At 33.7% G+C, this 17,932-nt stretch overlaps 1 protein-coding gene across 4 annotated transcripts in view; it reads left to right on the forward strand.

Annotated features, from left to right (window-relative positions):
- CCDC138 (coiled-coil domain containing 138) overlaps nt 1-17,932 on the forward strand; it is a 35,422-nt gene that overhangs the window by 6,056 nt on the left and 11,434 nt on the right. The window contains exons 6-13 of one of the 4 annotated variants that reach the window (XM_062575238.1): nt 156-314; nt 4,049-4,168; nt 5,447-5,524; nt 5,603-5,713; nt 7,041-7,205; nt 8,151-8,267; nt 9,281-9,473; nt 13,829-14,005. In XM_062575238.1, coding sequence (XP_062431222.1) covers nt 156-314; nt 4,049-4,168; nt 5,447-5,524; nt 5,603-5,713; nt 7,041-7,205; nt 8,151-8,267; nt 9,281-9,473; nt 13,829-14,005 — 1,120 coding nt within the window. The remainder of the gene's footprint in view (nt 1-155; nt 315-4,048; nt 4,169-5,446; nt 5,525-5,602; nt 5,714-7,040; nt 7,206-8,150; nt 8,268-9,280; nt 9,474-13,828; nt 14,006-17,932) is intronic. The other 3 variants (XM_062575247.1, XM_062575253.1, XM_062575261.1) reach the window with 3 other exon arrangements.

Here is a 17,932-nt window from a genome sequence, read left to right on the forward strand (position 1 = left end):
TGCGGGAATCATTCAAATTCAGTTTAAATTGTGATAATTTCATGTTTTTTAAAGCCTTTTCAATATTATTGAAATTTATTATTATAATTATATATTAAATAATTATAAATTATTATTATAATTATTATTATTTCAATATTATCCTGTTGATACAGCAAGAAAATTCCACACAGCAGGAATATGCTCTGCAACTCCAGAAGAGAGAACATTTTCTAACTGAGCGAGAAGCACTGCTTTTTAGACATGAAGCAGCTTTGGCTAAGATAAGAGGTGTTGAAGAAGAAGTTCACACAAAATTTCGAATAATAAAAGAGGTGCAGCAATATATTTTATAGTGTTTATTGTTATACTTGCTTTTTAACTTGTTTATATTCATCTTAAGTCATGTATTGAATGGATATAATGCTCATTTTTTTCAAGTCAGAGATCTTCAAATGAAAGATAGATATAAAAGTACAAAATATTATTACTATGGTTTTGGTACAATTTGTTTCAGAAAGGTGCATTGAAGTATGATATATAGGTGTATTTTAATATTATAATTTTGAAAATATGACAACCCATCTTTTTTTTAAAAAAATACAGGTTATGATGAATCCAACTGTGCAGCTTACATGAATGTCTTTGCATCAGCTGTATTGAAGCAGGTTGTCTTGGGAATGATTCAAGACAGAATTCTAGGACATAATAGCTATCATAAAGAGTGTTTGCAAAAAACTATCAAATATTTTAAAGAAAGAAAAGATCAACCTAACTTTAGAGGTATGGGAAGAAATGAAACGGTATGATATTCCCATGAGATGAGATAGTATTTAAAAACACTGTTATTACAGAGGTTTGCTACTGAAATGAAGTCTTGTGAAAAGCTTTGGTTATTATCCAGATCACAAAGAGATGTCTGTGTGTGCATGTGCTTTGTGACCAAACCACAAGCTATAAATTTATATTTCTTTGAAGTGTGCAGGTAAACCTTTCCCGTAAGCTGTTGAGGGAGGATGGATTGTATTTTAAAAAAGGCAAAAAGTGTACTGGTGTTAGAGGAGTAGGACCTCAGTTTTGCATAAGAAAGGGATAGGTAAAACAGTTTGAAATTTCAGATCTTCTGGGCTTTAAGAATGTCATACTAGTTAAATGCCATGTCTGTCAGTCATAGCTACTAACCGCTTCATCAGCTGTCTGTGAAAATTTTTAGACGTTGAGAGGCATTCTAAGAGACTGGAAAATGTAGTGCCTTTCATTTCAGAAGGGAGAATTGTAGACCCATCAACTTAATGTCAGTTCTCAGAGAAAGAAAAATCCAGGAACATTATGATACGAGTAGGATGACCTGATTTTATTATGGCAGTGGATGGCTTAGATCACCTGACATCACCTACATTCTATGACTTAATGACTAAATTAGTTCTGCTTAACTTCAAGACTAGTCACTCTGTTTCAGTTCTTCCTTCCTTCCTATTGAACCTCAAAAAAAAGGTCTTAGGTATGTAGAAAACAGAAGTGAATATTCCACTGGATGTAGGTAAACACTGAATTATATGTTAATATAGGCTGCATGTGTATTGGTAGGGAAAGGAGATCTGTCATTTCATGCAGTCTGAGGCAAAGATGGATTGGTGCTTTAAACAGGACTTCCCACAACTATTCTGATCCTGTTAGCTACACAGGGGAGGAGGCACTTAACAAAGGGAATGTATTTGGTTTTCTTCTATGATTGGGATAGAAGTTACAGTACTTCCAAGCAGAAATGCAGAAAAGGATCTTCAAGGCTTCCTTCCTTTCACCTTTTACTGTGCTTTATTTTTGTTTGTCATTTGCATATGTCAGAAGAGATGCTATGATTGAAGATGGAAAAGTAGAAAATAGAGCAGGTGAATGAATGAGGAATAGTGAATTCATGGCAGGGAAAAATTAAAGATGAATATGCATAGCTGGAATATTTTCAGTAAAATGTTGTTTTATCAGATCTGAGATACTTTATCACATCTGAGTGAGGTGATACACTGATATTTATTAAATCTAAAATCAGATTTGGGAGAGTGAGGAGAATGGCAGTGGATATGCAGGTTGTAGTTAGCAATTCATACGCTTTTGTAAACCAGAGCACTAGTCATAGGATTAGTTCTTGCTCTGCATGGTTCAGAGTGGCAAAACAGAATTACCATTTTCTGTAATTATGTGAAAAAGTAAGAGTTTGATCCAAAGCCTTTTGAAGTTAATGTCATTTTTGTTTTAGAGTATTTTTTTTTTCCTAGTGGAATTAGGTCATGCTTTTCAGAGAGAAAAGGATTGGATTAATGAAAACACTGAATGCTGTTAGGAAAACTGTGTGGGTAGCATGTGTTGTGCACTGAAATGAGGGAGCCAAAGCTTCCGAAAGCATAGTTCAGGCATTTGGAACAGATATTAATAGATTATGAAATACCATCCTAGATTATTTTTCTGTTTTCTAGTAAGAGCTTTGAAACAAAAACGTATTTGAATTTATTATATAGTGTCTCGTTTTTCTTACACCTATATTGCATATACTGTATAATATATATACACACACATATTACTGTATAATGTACAGTATTTGAAGTAGATAGTATAAAAATGATGTATGGCAGAGAAATGAGAGAAAGTAGTAAGATACATATGTAATAATACAGTATTTGAAGTAGATAGTATAAAAATGATGTATGGCAGAGAAATGAGAGAAAGTAGTAAGGTACCTATGTATTACTTGGTTTTAAAAAGATGTACTTTTTCTTTAAATTTCTTAGAATCCTTGAATTTTTTTCCTACTGCTCTTGTAACTAGTTATTTTTCACTGGTAATTCTGGACCTGTCTTTTTTTTTTGAGGTAACTTTAAGAAACTGTAAAATTTAGGTTTTTACAGTCATTTTGACAACTTCTTTTGAAGAACTATGGACTCAAATAGGAAATATTTTCATCTGTGTGATAATTGCTTTCTGAATTTTGATCTCCTGAGATGCTCAGCAGGCTTGCTATTAAGCTATTAAAAGCTCTTAAGTAATCTTCTTGGTCTAATTTCTGTGGCTCAGCCGCTATGAAGCACTGTGTAATTACTATCAAAGCCCTGAATACTTAACCCTTATAAAGCAGTATATAATGTAATTTGGAAAAATTGAATGTTTTAATTCACATTTTTTTCCCCAGAACCTTTAATTTTTATTATTGTGCTATTTTTGAGTGCTTTGAATGTTTTTGGTCAGCTTAACCCTCCTACCAGCCCCTTGAGACTAAGCAAACTTTATCTGCAGTTGTGATCAAATGTAATTATTTTGACTGTCCTTAAGTTTGACCTTTGCAAGGAAAGTATTTGAGCATTCATTTGAATGAAGACTGTCTGCAGCATTTGTTTTTTTTTAAGATCAATCCCTATTTTAGTTTTAAAATGTGTTCAAAGCTAGATTTTTTTTCAACATAATTTTATAACAATCTGAAAGGAAGGCTAAAGAAAGAGTAATGGGCAGTTGAATTTTATGGTACAAAAGAATTCTGAAGAAAGATGTTCTCTTCCAATTGAAAATTTTCACAGTTACTAAGAAAAGGAATGAAGTTTTCCAGAAGATTTGTCTTATTACTCAGCTTGGCCTCAATATTTTTTAGATTTAGCTAGAGGCGTTTGATCAAATTAAAACTTTTCCATTGGCCAGACTGCTTGAGGGAAGAAGAGAAAAAAATGGCTCGTTCAAATTTCTGGTTATTATGGATACAGAAAACTATAAACAAAAGCTTTGTCATTATTTTTCTTTCATAAACCTTTTCCACATCTGACTTATTTAAGGAATGTGGATGTTCAGATGATCTGTGTTAGGTGGAACCTAGGAAGTATAAGACTAGTAGGCCAAGCACTGTGGGGTGGGTGGGTGGGTGTGTGTGTGTTTTTTTTTTTCTTCCAGCTGATCATGTGCAGACTTGACCATGCAGAATTACATACTTGGTCTTAGGAAGTTAGTCCTATTAGTTTAACACTAAAACGGTACTTATTTTAAAATTGTTTGTGAAATATTGTATTGTTCATAAAATCTCTTACTTCTACAGCAACATGAGGCAGAAGTTAAACAGTTGACAGAAGCCTTGAGAGAAATAACTAAAGAAAACAGGAGACTCAAATCATCATTTGACACCTTGAAGGAAATGAATGACTCCTTAAGAAAACAGGCAAGACTAGTTATTTCCTGTAATGAATATTTTAAATGTTACAGTCAACAATCTTAAATGTTTGAAACCGTTTAAATTTGCAAAATTGATTATTATGTTTCTGTAAGACAAGAATCGTGTGATTGATTGAAAGTAGTTTCTGCTGCTTTTTGTAGTGCTTAAAATTTAGCCTGATTTTTCACAATATTTAAAAAGCTGGACTTGTTCTTCTGACCAACCAGTAACAACTGACTTTTAGGATGGACAAATCTACTTACTCTAAACAAATTGAGATTGGATGGAGAGAAAGTGTTCTAGAATGTGATAGAACCTACTCTGTGCTGAATTGTTCTGCTGACTCCACTGATTCAAAAATACAATGCATATTTCAAACGTTCATGATTGTTCAGTATTTTCAGTTACTTTTAGAAGTGTTAACTGATGCAATATTTTCTTGATTCTTGGAGACAAGCTGAGACAGTAATTTGCAGTAATACAGAGTTAGATTTTTTTGTCTCACTTGAATATTAAATCTGATCTAAAATGCTGGTACAGCAAGTGCTATCTAAACTATTTGACTGCTGCTCTTTCAGTGAATGAATTACAGCTGTGATACTCTGAGTGCCATAAAAATCTGTACTGCTTCCTAATTTTTGTAAGAGCTGTGGGTTTCTCTCCTGGCAGTTTGTGTGGTGGTGGTATGTTCTTCATGTTACAAAGACCTGTAACACAGTAAATGTACTGACAATGTAAATGAAATAATCAGTTCCCTTGATAATCATACTGTTTGTTTTTGTATATTTAAATCATGCTTCTTACATTTAAATGAAGGTAATAGGTTTTCACATTTTCTTTTCTCACAGAGCAAGCAGTTTTTGTGCTGTGGTCAGTTCAATTGTTTTATTCGGCAGAGAAGGAAAGTTTCAACCTTCCTATTTATTTCCAAGGCTGATTACAGACCATTCTTGACATTTTTATGTCCATCTTTAAGTCACTTCTTCATGAAAAAGTAATTTTATGTCAATAAATGTGTAGTGCCTGTATATTTAAATAGGCATTTGTAGTGCTTATTCTTCCCATAAAAGCTGGAAGGGTAGGCTGCAGGTCAACAAAGAGCTTATTTTTTGAGGAAACAGATAATGATTTGTTTTCTGGTAGCTGCCCATACTCAGAAGAAACGTGAACTTTAAATTATTCAACTTCTCAGCAGCAGTGTTAAATGATTTTAGAGCGATGATTAATTAAAGAAATGAGTTTTGAATCTGCAGATACTTGACGTTATTTTTCTGATTCTTTCAGTTAAGTGATGTGAGCGAGTTGAACAAGAAATTGGAAAGTCAAGCAAGAAAAGTGCAAGCTCGTTTAGAGAATCTACAAGTAAGGTCTATTCTTACAAGTACCTGCTTCCTTTATAGGAACAAGTGAAGTATAATTCATTGTTATGTTTTGTTGTAGAGGAAGCATGAATTTTTAATGGTACAGAAGTCTAAGGATATATGTCAAGTGGTGCAACAAAGTAAACCTGTCAAGAAGGAAAAAGGGACTGTAGCATTAAGAATTGCTAAGGTAAGAATTGGGCAAGGTGGGAAATCCATTCTAAAGACATCATGCCATGTAATGTTCTTTAAACCTGTTTATACCTTTATACTCAATTAGAAAATGTAACTTCTACATTTATTCTACGAGTGGATTAGTGACAGTAATGAAAGATACAGATTATACTGGGAGAAAGCACAGTTAACTGGAAGAGTTACGTTTACTCAATTAATAACATCTGTTGGATTTTGTTATATGTTTGTGCATTGTTTATTTTATTGTATATTTCCCTCCTATTCTCACCTTATCTTTCATTATCTGTCTCTTAAAATTATGTCCTGCTTATGCTGAAACTGGTTTATTTTGCTGTCAGAGCAAATCTTAATGCATTCTGCTTACTACTGCAGTATGAGCGCTACTCTTATGAATAACTCAACTGAAAAATATAAGTAGGCAGAGACGTCAAGTAAAGAATTTCAATTTTGTAAGCCAAAATTCGTTATACTGCCATTATTTTTTTTGAGAAATAGTCTTTAATGAGGGAAAGAAAATAAAAACAGTGCTCGTACATAATTGCTAAATGATTACCTTTTCTTTGAAACATCGTTATATCACTTAACGAAATACTTTATCTCTGTGTTGTTCCATTTAGTAGCAAGTCCCCTGGTAGTACTGTGCCGGTGCTTCCATAGTGGTAATGATTTTTTTTTTTTTTACCAGCCAGAGGCTAAACAGTGAAATGAGAAAGAGGTATTTACCCCATCCTACTTAATTAATCTACATCAGATGCCTTAAGAGGGTGGTGTCTTTACTTAGCTGTTAATGCAAATATCACGTAAACAGCATATTTACATACATTTTAATGTACTTTGGTTAGAAGCAAAATAAAAATAGTATCATGAGTTATAATTCTGAGTAAAAAGGATGAAGCTAGGTACAAGAAAACTTTAAGTGTCTTCAGAGACCTGTTCATGCAACCTATCTTTAGCCTATGTTTGGTTATCTTTTGTAGTATATTTCAGTGCAGTCACATTAAAGGAACAGAATGACAATTTCATGAAGTCTTACTTATTTTTTTAAATGTTAGTTACCCAGTTAAATTGTAATAGCGATGGGTTGTATGAAATTAAGCAATGGAGCTGGTGCCTCTGGAAATAAAAATAAGTGTGCATGCATTTTTCTTTTTTTTTTTTTTTAATATGGAGAAATTCGTCCTTCTTCAAATTGTGCATAATGTTTCAGAACTAGTGTATATATTCACTGTGATATATTTCAGCCTGTTACCATGGAAGATAGTTGGGTTTAGAAAATCAAAAACTTGGAAGCTGAAATATCTGATGTTGTTCATTTATTACAGGTACCATTGAATTTTCAAGTTTATGAGCTTTTAACTGTTCTTATGGATTGGATCTCAGACCAGCATCTTAGCAAAATAAAAATACAAGAAGAAGGAGAGGACAGTCATAAACTTCTGCTTACCCAGAACTCTAAAAAAACTTACACCCAGGAAAAGTGTATGAAGGTAAAGGGATTTGGATTGCTTAATTGGATTTCTATATTGTTTTGTTTTTTAAGAAACCTTGAGTGTAATGTGTCTGCCTCTTATATAAATGCTTTGGATAGTATAGTTAAAAAAAAATCGCTAATAAATCAGTGTTAATTCCAGCAATGAAATATAACAGATCATTTCTCATTAATGTTAAAAATATTTTATATATATATATATATATATATATATGAATATATATGAATATATATATATATATTCATTCTACATATGTGTGTGTGTGCGCGTGTATGTGTCTATATATTATGTATTTGTATCTGTGTGTGTGTATATATATATAAATATGAATGGATCATTTTTAGGAAAAGTAATTGTAGTGTTCAGTCTCAAGTTGAAAGTTTCAACCTGTCTTTTACTTCAGGTTACTTTTGTCAGCTGATAATGTCTTGTATTTTATCTGTAATTTTAATACTATTCTTTTTTTCCTGAGGAAGTGTGCATGTCTGTTTTAAAATACTTTAATACCTATGTTGAAAGATTCAGTATGTGACTTATGAAAAGTAATATCACTGCTGTACTTAACCTTTATTATTTTCTTTCTGGAGATACCAACATTTGAAAATCAATGAGATGTTCAGAAAACCTGTTTCTACAGTTATTTTTTTCATTAGATAAAAGACATCTATTTGGATTGCAAATAGAGTCTGTGCTTGTAGAAAATATCTCCACTTTTGCATGTAAACCTCTATATAATTTAAAATCTGTTTGCGTATAATTCTGTTACTTGGATGAGTTCTGCCCAATGAGTGTTTACATTTGCAATATATTATGCTCTTAAGAAAAACAGTGGATTCTTTATTTTTTATTTTTAGGTTTTTTTTATTAACTCATAGTTAATTTAGTTAGTTTGCATAGTAATTTTATACACTGCATGTAATTTTACCTGTATATGTTTTTCAGCTTTTGCCTGTAGTTGCTGAGCAACTCCAGTGGATGCCATTTGTGAATCCTACACTACACATGCCTGTGATTAAATTTATTTACTGGTCTATAAGACAGCTAGATGCTGGTATGCAGGTAAAACAAGTAGTCCTCTTAAAATACCTTATTTTAATACTAACTTCTCAGAAGTTTGTGTTCTATATTTTAAAAATATTTGAAAATTTGATGTTTTTAAATGGTACCTATCTTTCTATCTTTGCAAGGTATAAATTCATATTCTTTACCGGAGATATGTGGCTGATTTTTTACATAGTGATCTCTGTTGTATCTTAGCATCTTGAAAATGGTATCTTTACATATGTCTACAAAACTTACGAACTAGTATTTTTATGTCCATTTTATGAATGAGACATTCAAATTGATGGAGTACATGGCAGAAAAGAAACGGAATTCTGACTTCGTTGTTCTGTGCTTAGTGGCTTAATCACAAGACATTCCTTTTTTTTCTTTGACTAGACTGCCACATTATAAGGAAACATTTAGTAGTATAATAAAGAAAAGAGTAGCACAGTATAAGGACACAGTATTGCGTAGCACTGTCAATAGTTCTGCAAAAGTTGAGAAAACTTGTAAGTGTGTTGAGTTAAAATGCAGTAGAATAGTAAGTTGTTTCAGCGCTGAGAAGAAAGTATATTTTAAATACGTATATTGATAAGTTTTGTTCTGAAACAGTTTTTCTGTATAGTTTATAATGAAAGATCTAATAGGCTTTTCTTGCCTGTGCAGTATTTTTGGGGTTCATATTTAGACCTTGATTCTGTAAATGCTTTTATAGTGCTTAACTTTCATCATCCTCACAAATTGGAGTATAATGTAATAGATAGGTTGACTGAAACTCAGCTTGTTATAGAACCAGAGGAAACTTAGGTAATGTTAACATTTTGCTGTGCAAGGTATGTTGATAAAGCCCAGAGCTAATGCTGTGGGACTGCTTTTGGAATACAAAGTAGTATCTCTTGTGTGGAATTGTATTTGTGATATAGGGTCAATGCATTTAATTTAATCCCTAGCAGAACATATTCTGTACATAGTAGACAGTTTTCATGTGTTTAAATATTTACACTAAATGAATTCATCATTTGTAACAGTATGCAGCAATGACATCAACAATGAGGAGACTTGGTGAAGAAGTTTTCAAAGGCGTAACAAGTAAGGGAAACCTGCATAGTTCTTCTGAACAGTCTAATGAGAGTAAATCAAAATCAGCAGCTTTCTTTAAGAGTTCCTTTATGCCTCTGAGGTTTCTGTCAACTTTAGTTGTACTCAAGACGGTGACACAAGGTAAGTTCTTATTTCCCTGCCCTTCGCTCTCCCTCAACTTTCAATCCTGTGCCTGGACAAAACCCAAATACCCAGGGTTCATCAGTTCAGTTGTACTGTAGTGTCCCATGTGCCTTACTTGTAAAGGGTGTTTTATTCAAGTTTTACTACCTTGTGAAGCAAAATATGGTGCTAACAATTAATTGCTCTTACTAATTTCATGTTGCAGTATGTATGATCACTTTGTTGTCAGAGGGATCAATGTTTCTGAAGAAAGGGAAAAGATACATTGGTAATCCTGTCAAATTATCACTGTAGGATCAATTGGATCTCCAGGATCTTTACTGCATAGAGTTGTGCAGCTAGTTACAACTTTATAAGTTGAAATAAGTAGCAAATTTCACTCAGTTGTAGGACTCCTGTCTTTTTTAAGCTAGTAGGTTACTTACCTATCCCCTGAAAATTTGATCAGCTGCAGAGTCTTCAATAGTGCTTTTCTGATACAGCTAGGTATAAACAATACACCTATCTTTATAGATAAATCTGATGTGCATCTTTTTAGGTAGAGAGATAGAAAGCAGCTTCTGTAACGGATTACAATTGTTAATTGGATTGAATTGTGATAATGTGTCCTGAAATTGTTTAGAACCTGGGTGTAAGTTTAGCATGCAGCTTCTACTCCAGCGCTTACCTTTTTGCTGTCTCCCCTATTCTCCTATCTAGTCCATCACTGTGAATGGTTCCCCATCCAACATCTACCAACACTGAACAATGCTGCTTTATGAAATTGCCATTTCTTGAAGTGATTGTTTGTTAGATTTTCACTTTGTTAAATAGACTTGGTAGCAAAGGTACTAATGTTCTTGTTTACATCAAAATACTTTAGCACATGTCTAGCAAGAAAAGTGTCTTTTCTTCCAGAATCTTTTAAAATTCACATGCTGAGGTAGTACAGCAATATATGATATTAACAGGCAAAGGCAAATAAGGTCATGCGTACTCTTGTCAAGAGATAATACAACTCTGAAAATAGTGACTTCTACCTAAGGTCATGACAGTTGTTCCACTGTGCAGAGTTTCCAGGATGCTGTGGCAGATCTTCTCAATAGGGCCTTCTCTGAAAACAGAAATGGTCTGGAAAGACTAAAAGCACTTTCTTAAAAGGCATGAGAAAAGTAGGCTATTTCTAGTGAACTGTGAGTATTAACTACTCTGATAAGACACATGAACTCAGATGCTTTTCTGTCAGATCCCAGTTTATAGTGATGTTTTTAAAATTAATTTACAGATTAGCTCTGGTCATTTAAACAGGTTCTTATCTATTTCTGATTTAAATATGATTTGATTGAATACTACAGCAGTAATACTTGTTCCAAATTGTGCTTAAAGAGTCTTGAATCAGAAATCTGCAGATTTGATGAGTGTCCAAAAGAATGTCTTATTTGGACTTCTACCGTTAGCTTTCTTGTTTGACAGTACGGCTTTAATTCAATAATGGACTGATTTGATTGCTATAAAGCAATGTTGCTTGCCAATTCAGTAAAAATCTGTCAGCATAAAAGCAGCAGAGTTGATGGGTCAGCTCTGAACCCTAAATACTTTGCTCCATTATCTGTATGTTAGTTAGGAAGTAGAGATTCCAGTACAGTTTTCACAATGACAGGAAAGTCTGAAAGCATAGCTGTAAGTTTCTGTCCTAGATGATCTTCAAATCATTGTATTCATCTGTAAGTTTTATATCTAAACTTCATACCACCCCAGCTGAGCTGGAGTGCACATGTAACAAGCTTATGTAAGTTTATTATCGTTTAGGAACGTGCATTATTTAATTGGTTTGTCTTTGGGAGATGGAATGCTCTGTAAGACTCTCTGATTATCTAGTTGAGCTTCTGATTTTATGAAGACTTGATTTTTCTGTGTATTTTTTGTTTTGTTTTTTAAGAAATAAAGTCACAAAAGCTTTTTAAACAGTATAGTCTAGACAGCCTCCACTGTCTGGTAAGGGATTATTGTATCTGGAACAGGTACATCATTTTCAGTTCTCACTCCTGCCATTTATTAGACAAACAATGTTTGTGTTTCGGGGGTAAAACAAATTGCAGGATGAATGACTTTTTGATGTACTTTTTTTTTTTTCTTTTCCTTTTTCTCCCTCCATGTTGTTTCCAGGATCCTCCCATCTTCCTCACTAGAAGAGATGTACAATAGTCATGTAAAATAGAATTCTATACTTTCAGGGGGAAATTGGGTCTTTCCTGCCACTTGGGTTTGAGAGAGAAGGCAAAAGTTTCAAAATAAACACTACAAATTAACAAGAATCAGATTGTGTCTGGATGTAGTGAGAGAAAACTGTGGAAAACACATATCAAATTCTTTCAGCTAATTTGTTAGCTGCTGCCTTCAGGGAGGGCCTTTTCTCCCTTCAGGGAAAAGAGGGAACAAGAGGTGTTTATATCCTGCCGTGGAAGGCAGGAGGAAAATACTAATTACATGCTGTTCAGAGCAGGTTTAAGAGGTCACTGCAGCCTACCTGCAGCCACTTACAGTACCGTGGCATGTGTAGCAGGGATTTTATGTAAGAATGAGATCCACAAGGCTAGTTTAAAATTGAACGTCTCTATAACCCATTTCCAGCTCTGTGTTACAAACCCCTTATTTTTCTTTTTTTGAAGACATTTTTAAACTAAAAATCATTTTGATAATGTCAAAACACAATCATTTTCACCTGTGAAGTGCGATTATGACTATGAGCAAGCTGATAAAGGTGGCCCTTTATTGGGCAGGGTTGGACCAAATGATCTCCAGCTCGAGTTACTTGGTGATTCTATTTTTGTTCTCTCAATAGTTAAAAATGTCTTTGAAAATGTGAGAGTCAGCATCTTCTTGGCAGGTAACATGAAGAGATGGAGAGAGGTTACAGAGGTGTCTGGATATAACCTATTTGTAGGTTAATTTTATAAAACCATGGCAGAATGTCAGTTTCCAGTTTGGCATCTGATTTTTTTTTTTTTTTTTAATCAGTCTTTTACGTGATTTTTTTTATCATTCTTTTTACATGTTTTGAGACAGTTCTTAGGAAGCAGAGATTCATATAGCAAAGCTGCTGTCATTTTTGGCAGCCTAATTGACATTAACCAGGGATGCCAAAGAATTAAATTCCCTTGATATTTCTTGATATGGAATGAACAACATTCCCATTCCTGGAAATAATCTCTTTAGGTTAAGTGGATAAGAACATTAATGTGTCTTTATGCTTAATTGATCTGTGCTATATTTACATTGTGAATACTTAGGGTAAATAGACGATTTAAACATTCTTAAAGACCACTCTGACACTATTAACGAGCAAATACAGCATTTGAGCTACTGGAGGGAACAATTTCACTCAGTCTATTTTGTTGAAGCATGATAATTACTTTGAGATTCACGTTTCTAGAAGTACTTGCTAAAATTGGTGCAAAAACAATTGCAATACGAAAGATAGTTACTGCAGAGGCCTACCCTAAGCAGATCAGAGCTGATGATTAGAATGAATCAGTTTAGCTTCTTATGATTACTTTTTACTACTGGCTTATATAAAAGGGAAAAGATGATCTGATGTTACACATACTTAAATTACTACATATGAATTTTGATCATTCTGACAAGATGGCACTAATGACCTATGTTATTATGCCAAAGTAGCACATTTGGCTTAAACATGCGTCTCCTGTTTTCTTTCAACATTTTGGGTATCCAGCAGATGGCACTGTAGTTAAATATAAGGAAACAATTTATCCAGTAGCAAAAGTTTAACTTTTTGCACTTCAACTAATCAGTGTTATTCACAGGTGCTGAGAAAGATCTGAAATCAGGTAATTATGAAAATTAGATAAGTTCATTTAATCCGAGTTATTTGTATAATTTATTTCACTTTAAAATGGATGAGTTTATAAAATGTATGCACTGGAACTTAAATTTCTACAGATTTTTATGAGAAGGAATGTAATTCCTCTCATTCAGATGATCCAGACCTTTACTCCTTTGTTAGAGGTTTTCCAGATGGCAAAACCAACAGTCTCAAATTACATCAATTTGTCTTTTCTCTCATGTAAAACACTAGATATGCTGTGGTTTTTTTGTAAGTTTTTCTTCGACATATGAGTTGTTATCTTTGTCCACTCTTTTGAGTTAAAACACAATGAATTTGTTAAGGAGCAAATACAGGTGGAGGATGTTTTTAAATAAAAAAACAAATTAGCATCTTCAGCCATTTAGCTTTTTGTTGTTTTTCTAATATATATCTGCAGCACTAACTCTCAGAATAGCTGTTCATGTACTGTTTAGTAGAACTGTAGTTATAAAAATTTTTTTGTCTCCCTTCTGATACCTTTCAGCGGATTACCTGGCTCAGGCATTTGATTCCCTTTGCATAGACTTGAAGACAGATGAAGGAAAGTCTTTATTTTTGGAGTACCAATGTGTGCCTGTTATATTAAGTCACTTAAAAATATCCAGTAGAGGTCTGCTTTCCAGTGCTCTTGATGGATTACTTCAGATGACCATGGAATCTGGTAAATTTGGGTAATTTTAAAAAATAAAGTTATAATATTATGATGAAAGCAGATGAGGTAAGCATAATACGGGATGGACAATAACATGATTCCTCTGCTCAGATAATCAAGTCTAATATTAGCATCCCTTTCTGTCATGCAAATGTGCTAGAAATGTAAAATGCATCTCTGAATTGTCTGTCAGTTATTTCTCTTTTCTTTTTCCTCTCAGCATCTATGTTTTATATTTTGTCCTGCTTGCTTTCTTTCTGATGTACTAGTGTGATTGTTGTTGTTGTTCTTGTTGTTTGTTTTGACTATAATTTATTCTCCTGTTGTACCTTGCTGGTTTCTGCCAGTGAATAATTTTCTTTGAAGTCAGGCTTTGCTAGAGCAGTCATTTCATGTAAAACCTGCCAGCAGATGGAGATGATAAAAAAAAAAAAAAAAAATCCTTACTGAAATTCTGTTTCTAATTTGAGTGAGCAGCTCATCTCTAGTCATTTTTCATATTCTAATATGGGAAACAGCTTTTCTACAGGAGATGGTTATGTTTCACTGGATTCTGCTCTACTCTGACCTTTTAAAAGGCCAGGATGCTTTTTCAAGTGATTAAAGGCTAAGAATTAGACGATAACCTAATAGTAGATACATTCCAGTGCCATGTTGAATAAACTTTGAGGTTTTTGAATAAAAATCACTCACTGTCTCAGATCAGAGAAGAGGAGGGGATACTTTCCTGTTACCATGTATTGTAGTGGCAAAAATAGAAGTCTATTTGTGCTAGGATGGAAAATCATTGAGTTACAAGCCATTTTGTAGTGAGATAAGTGGCAGAAAAAATTAACAAAAGTTCTATTCTACCTTCTAGCCTCTGACCATGCAGTTAGTGTATTCTTCTACTAAATTATTTATATTCATAGGGCTGTATCTGTTAGCTTAAAGCAAAAATTTATGCTCTCTTTTAAGCCTGTATTAGTATGCAGTCTTAAACATGAAGGAGCAAGCTATATATTAGAATATAGAATTTGCCAAAAAAGTCAACTTCTGATCAATAGGAATCTATAGTTCTGGTTTTCCCCTCTACGATAAGTAATCTCAGGCATTCTTTCACCTTGCTAGAATATTTTTTTCTGATTCTGTATTTGACTATTCTAGCATTTTTGTTCAGAGGTGAAGTGATTAGAAAGTTGGAAAAAAGTTTTTTTCCCCCCGAATAATCTTTTTTCATATCTTATTTTTAATTCATTTTGTGAAGTATTTTTACAGATGCAAATTCTGATCATCCAAACTAAAATACGTGAATCAGATGTGAATGAAGCATGCAAAATTTTGCACTATCCTTCCTTATAGCTGTACATATCTTCTGTTATACCAAGCAGTGAATGCTAATGGTTTTCCATAGTTCAGGACTAAGTCTTTCTTGTAGATTCTCTTCTGTGTAAGAAATTCTCTTCCTCATCTTCCAGTGAGATGTAGATATCCCTCATTTATCAAGGAATATTACTTAAACTGCATAACAAGAAAGAATCTACTGATCTATGATGGGTATTTCTGTAATATGAAGAATTTATAACAAGCATGTTAGCAGTACTGCTTAAAGCCCATTGATGGACATTTTTTGATATGTTTTCAGCTTTGTAAGAATGATAAAAAAAAATTCTATTTGTCATCCACAGTATATCTTGTACAGAGGGTCCAATATCTGATTTTCTTTGCTAAGACATACAACATCAACAGTGGTAAGAAGGCAGTCAGTTACTGAAAATGATATAAAATGCAAAAGTTGAGACATTAATATCATGTTTTTTATCTGAGTGTCTGTGCTGTCTTTGCTGGGATACAGACTTGTCATACATTCTGTCTCCATTTTTGTTCAGCAGTTTCAAATAAAAAATATCAGAAGGAGTCCTGACAGCAGTGTTTCAACAGGTAATGGTAGAGGTCTGACATCCCACAATAATATTTTTATTTATTTTCCTCTTTCTGCCAATTAATTTTTGTGTTCATCAGCCCTGAACGGCTAAGGATATGCATTCATACGCCACATCTACTGTCCTCATAGCTGTCTTTTTCTGTTAGATCCCCCCCCCCTTTTTTTTTCCAGAATGAGAAGAATCAAGAAGCAGAGGTGGAAGAATAATTAGTTCTACAGTAATTTAATTGTCCTTCCCTGAGAGAGCAGCTGATATTGCTAGATCAGAAGATGGTCCAGAATATTGCTTTAGGGCACTTCAGAATCTGAAAAAAAAATGTATAAAGCTGAGATTCCTCAATTCTTCCTGGAAATTGTGGCCAAAAAAACAAATAGTATGTTAAATGTTCTGCACTATTCTGTGCGTAGTAGGCTTGGCATAACATTTAACAAGAAATTATGTGGTAATAGAGCTGTAGCATCATTTTTTGGCACGTTAGAGATGCCATATATCTTTCTAGGGTTTTCTTTGCACCCAAAACTAGGTTGGCATCTCATGGCTAGTATTTGAAAAAAATAAAACAAAAAGGATCTCTTAAAGTAAGCCTAATAAAAAAAAGACAATAAATTAAGATTTGTTTGTCAGAGATCTTGTCTGTCATTAGCTAAATGTTTGCTGACATTTATCATGCACTTCTTTCAAGGTGAGGCTAACTTTAATAAGTTGTCCATTTATGAAAAGACTCCCACAGAGTGGTAGGAAGAAGTAATGATGTATGATGAGATTGCAGGAATATCTGTGTATCATGCCTCCTTGTGTGCAGTGTGCCAATACATGCTCTAAAGACTGTTGCTGATGAAAATAACTATCAGAGTTAGAGTTAAAACTGTGAAAGATTACTACCATTAAAAGATTGCTACCCCTTCAGGTCAAAGACTGATGGAACCCTCTGCTTATTAAGAATTTGTAGCTCCTCTTTGTTTTCAGTGAACTTAGCATTCTAGTGTGAAGGAAGAAGCAGGAGACGCTTTTTTGCACTGCTTAACTCTGCTGTGTGAGCTACAAAGCAGGAAGCATTGGTTGCCACACAAATGACCCTCCCCAGCTTCTAGTAACAAACTTTCAGGAAACCTGACTTAGAAATACCAGGTCTAGTGATTGCAAACAGTAAGAGCATTAGAGGTAGTTTCAGTGAATTTCTACTCCTGGTTTACCTTTCCTATCCATACCTTTGTGACAACATACTGTTGAAGCAACATGTCAATGTCTGTTTATATGACTGAAAGAGCAGAAAATGTATTCTCAGTATTCAGGGAATAGACATTTTTCTATGTTTCTATGAGTTAGCTTATATTCAGTACAAGAGTGGATAAAATGAGTGTATTGATCCAGCCAGGCCATAGAAACACAGTGATCTTAATACCACAGGAATTCTGTGAAGAAACAAGGAAAGATTCTCTTTAAGACCGGCAGTATCTTAGGGAAGCTTACTTGTGTGTTTCCTGAAGCTTAGATCCATTGTCATAGCATACAAAGCACTAGGCTCCGCATTCTGGCATAGAGTGCAGTCAAAATCACATGTTATTTCTTTAAAAAGTTTGAGGTTGTGCATATTCCAGTTACTAGTTTGAAATCTCAAATTTGTATGCCTGTCCACAGAGTATATTACGTTATATTTTAGACATTCAGAATTTGCTAGTGATCCACCTGCACGGATAGTTCTGAGTGAGTTTTCATGTCGTTGTGTAATTCTGAAGTGTTCTGCCAACGAAAAATAATATCACTATTTTGTTCGAGTCATTAACATTCTTAGAATGTAATACTGTCAGGCATACAGAATATATATTTGACAGTCTTGTTTGTCTAACTTCTTCTGCCAAAATTGCTAGCGCTTAAGGAGGCGGCTTAAATGTTACACTGATCACCATTCCTGTAATATATGAAAACATTCATAGTAGGAACAAAGCCTGACTTTTGAGGTGTCTGGTAACATGGCTAAAAAAAAAAACATTTAAGGTTAGTTACTCAGGAG

This window comes from Rhea pennata, chromosome 1, assembly GCF_028389875.1.
Source record: "Rhea pennata isolate bPtePen1 chromosome 1, bPtePen1.pri, whole genome shotgun sequence".
Taxonomy (NCBI): Eukaryota; Metazoa; Chordata; class Aves; order Rheiformes; family Rheidae; genus Rhea; species Rhea pennata.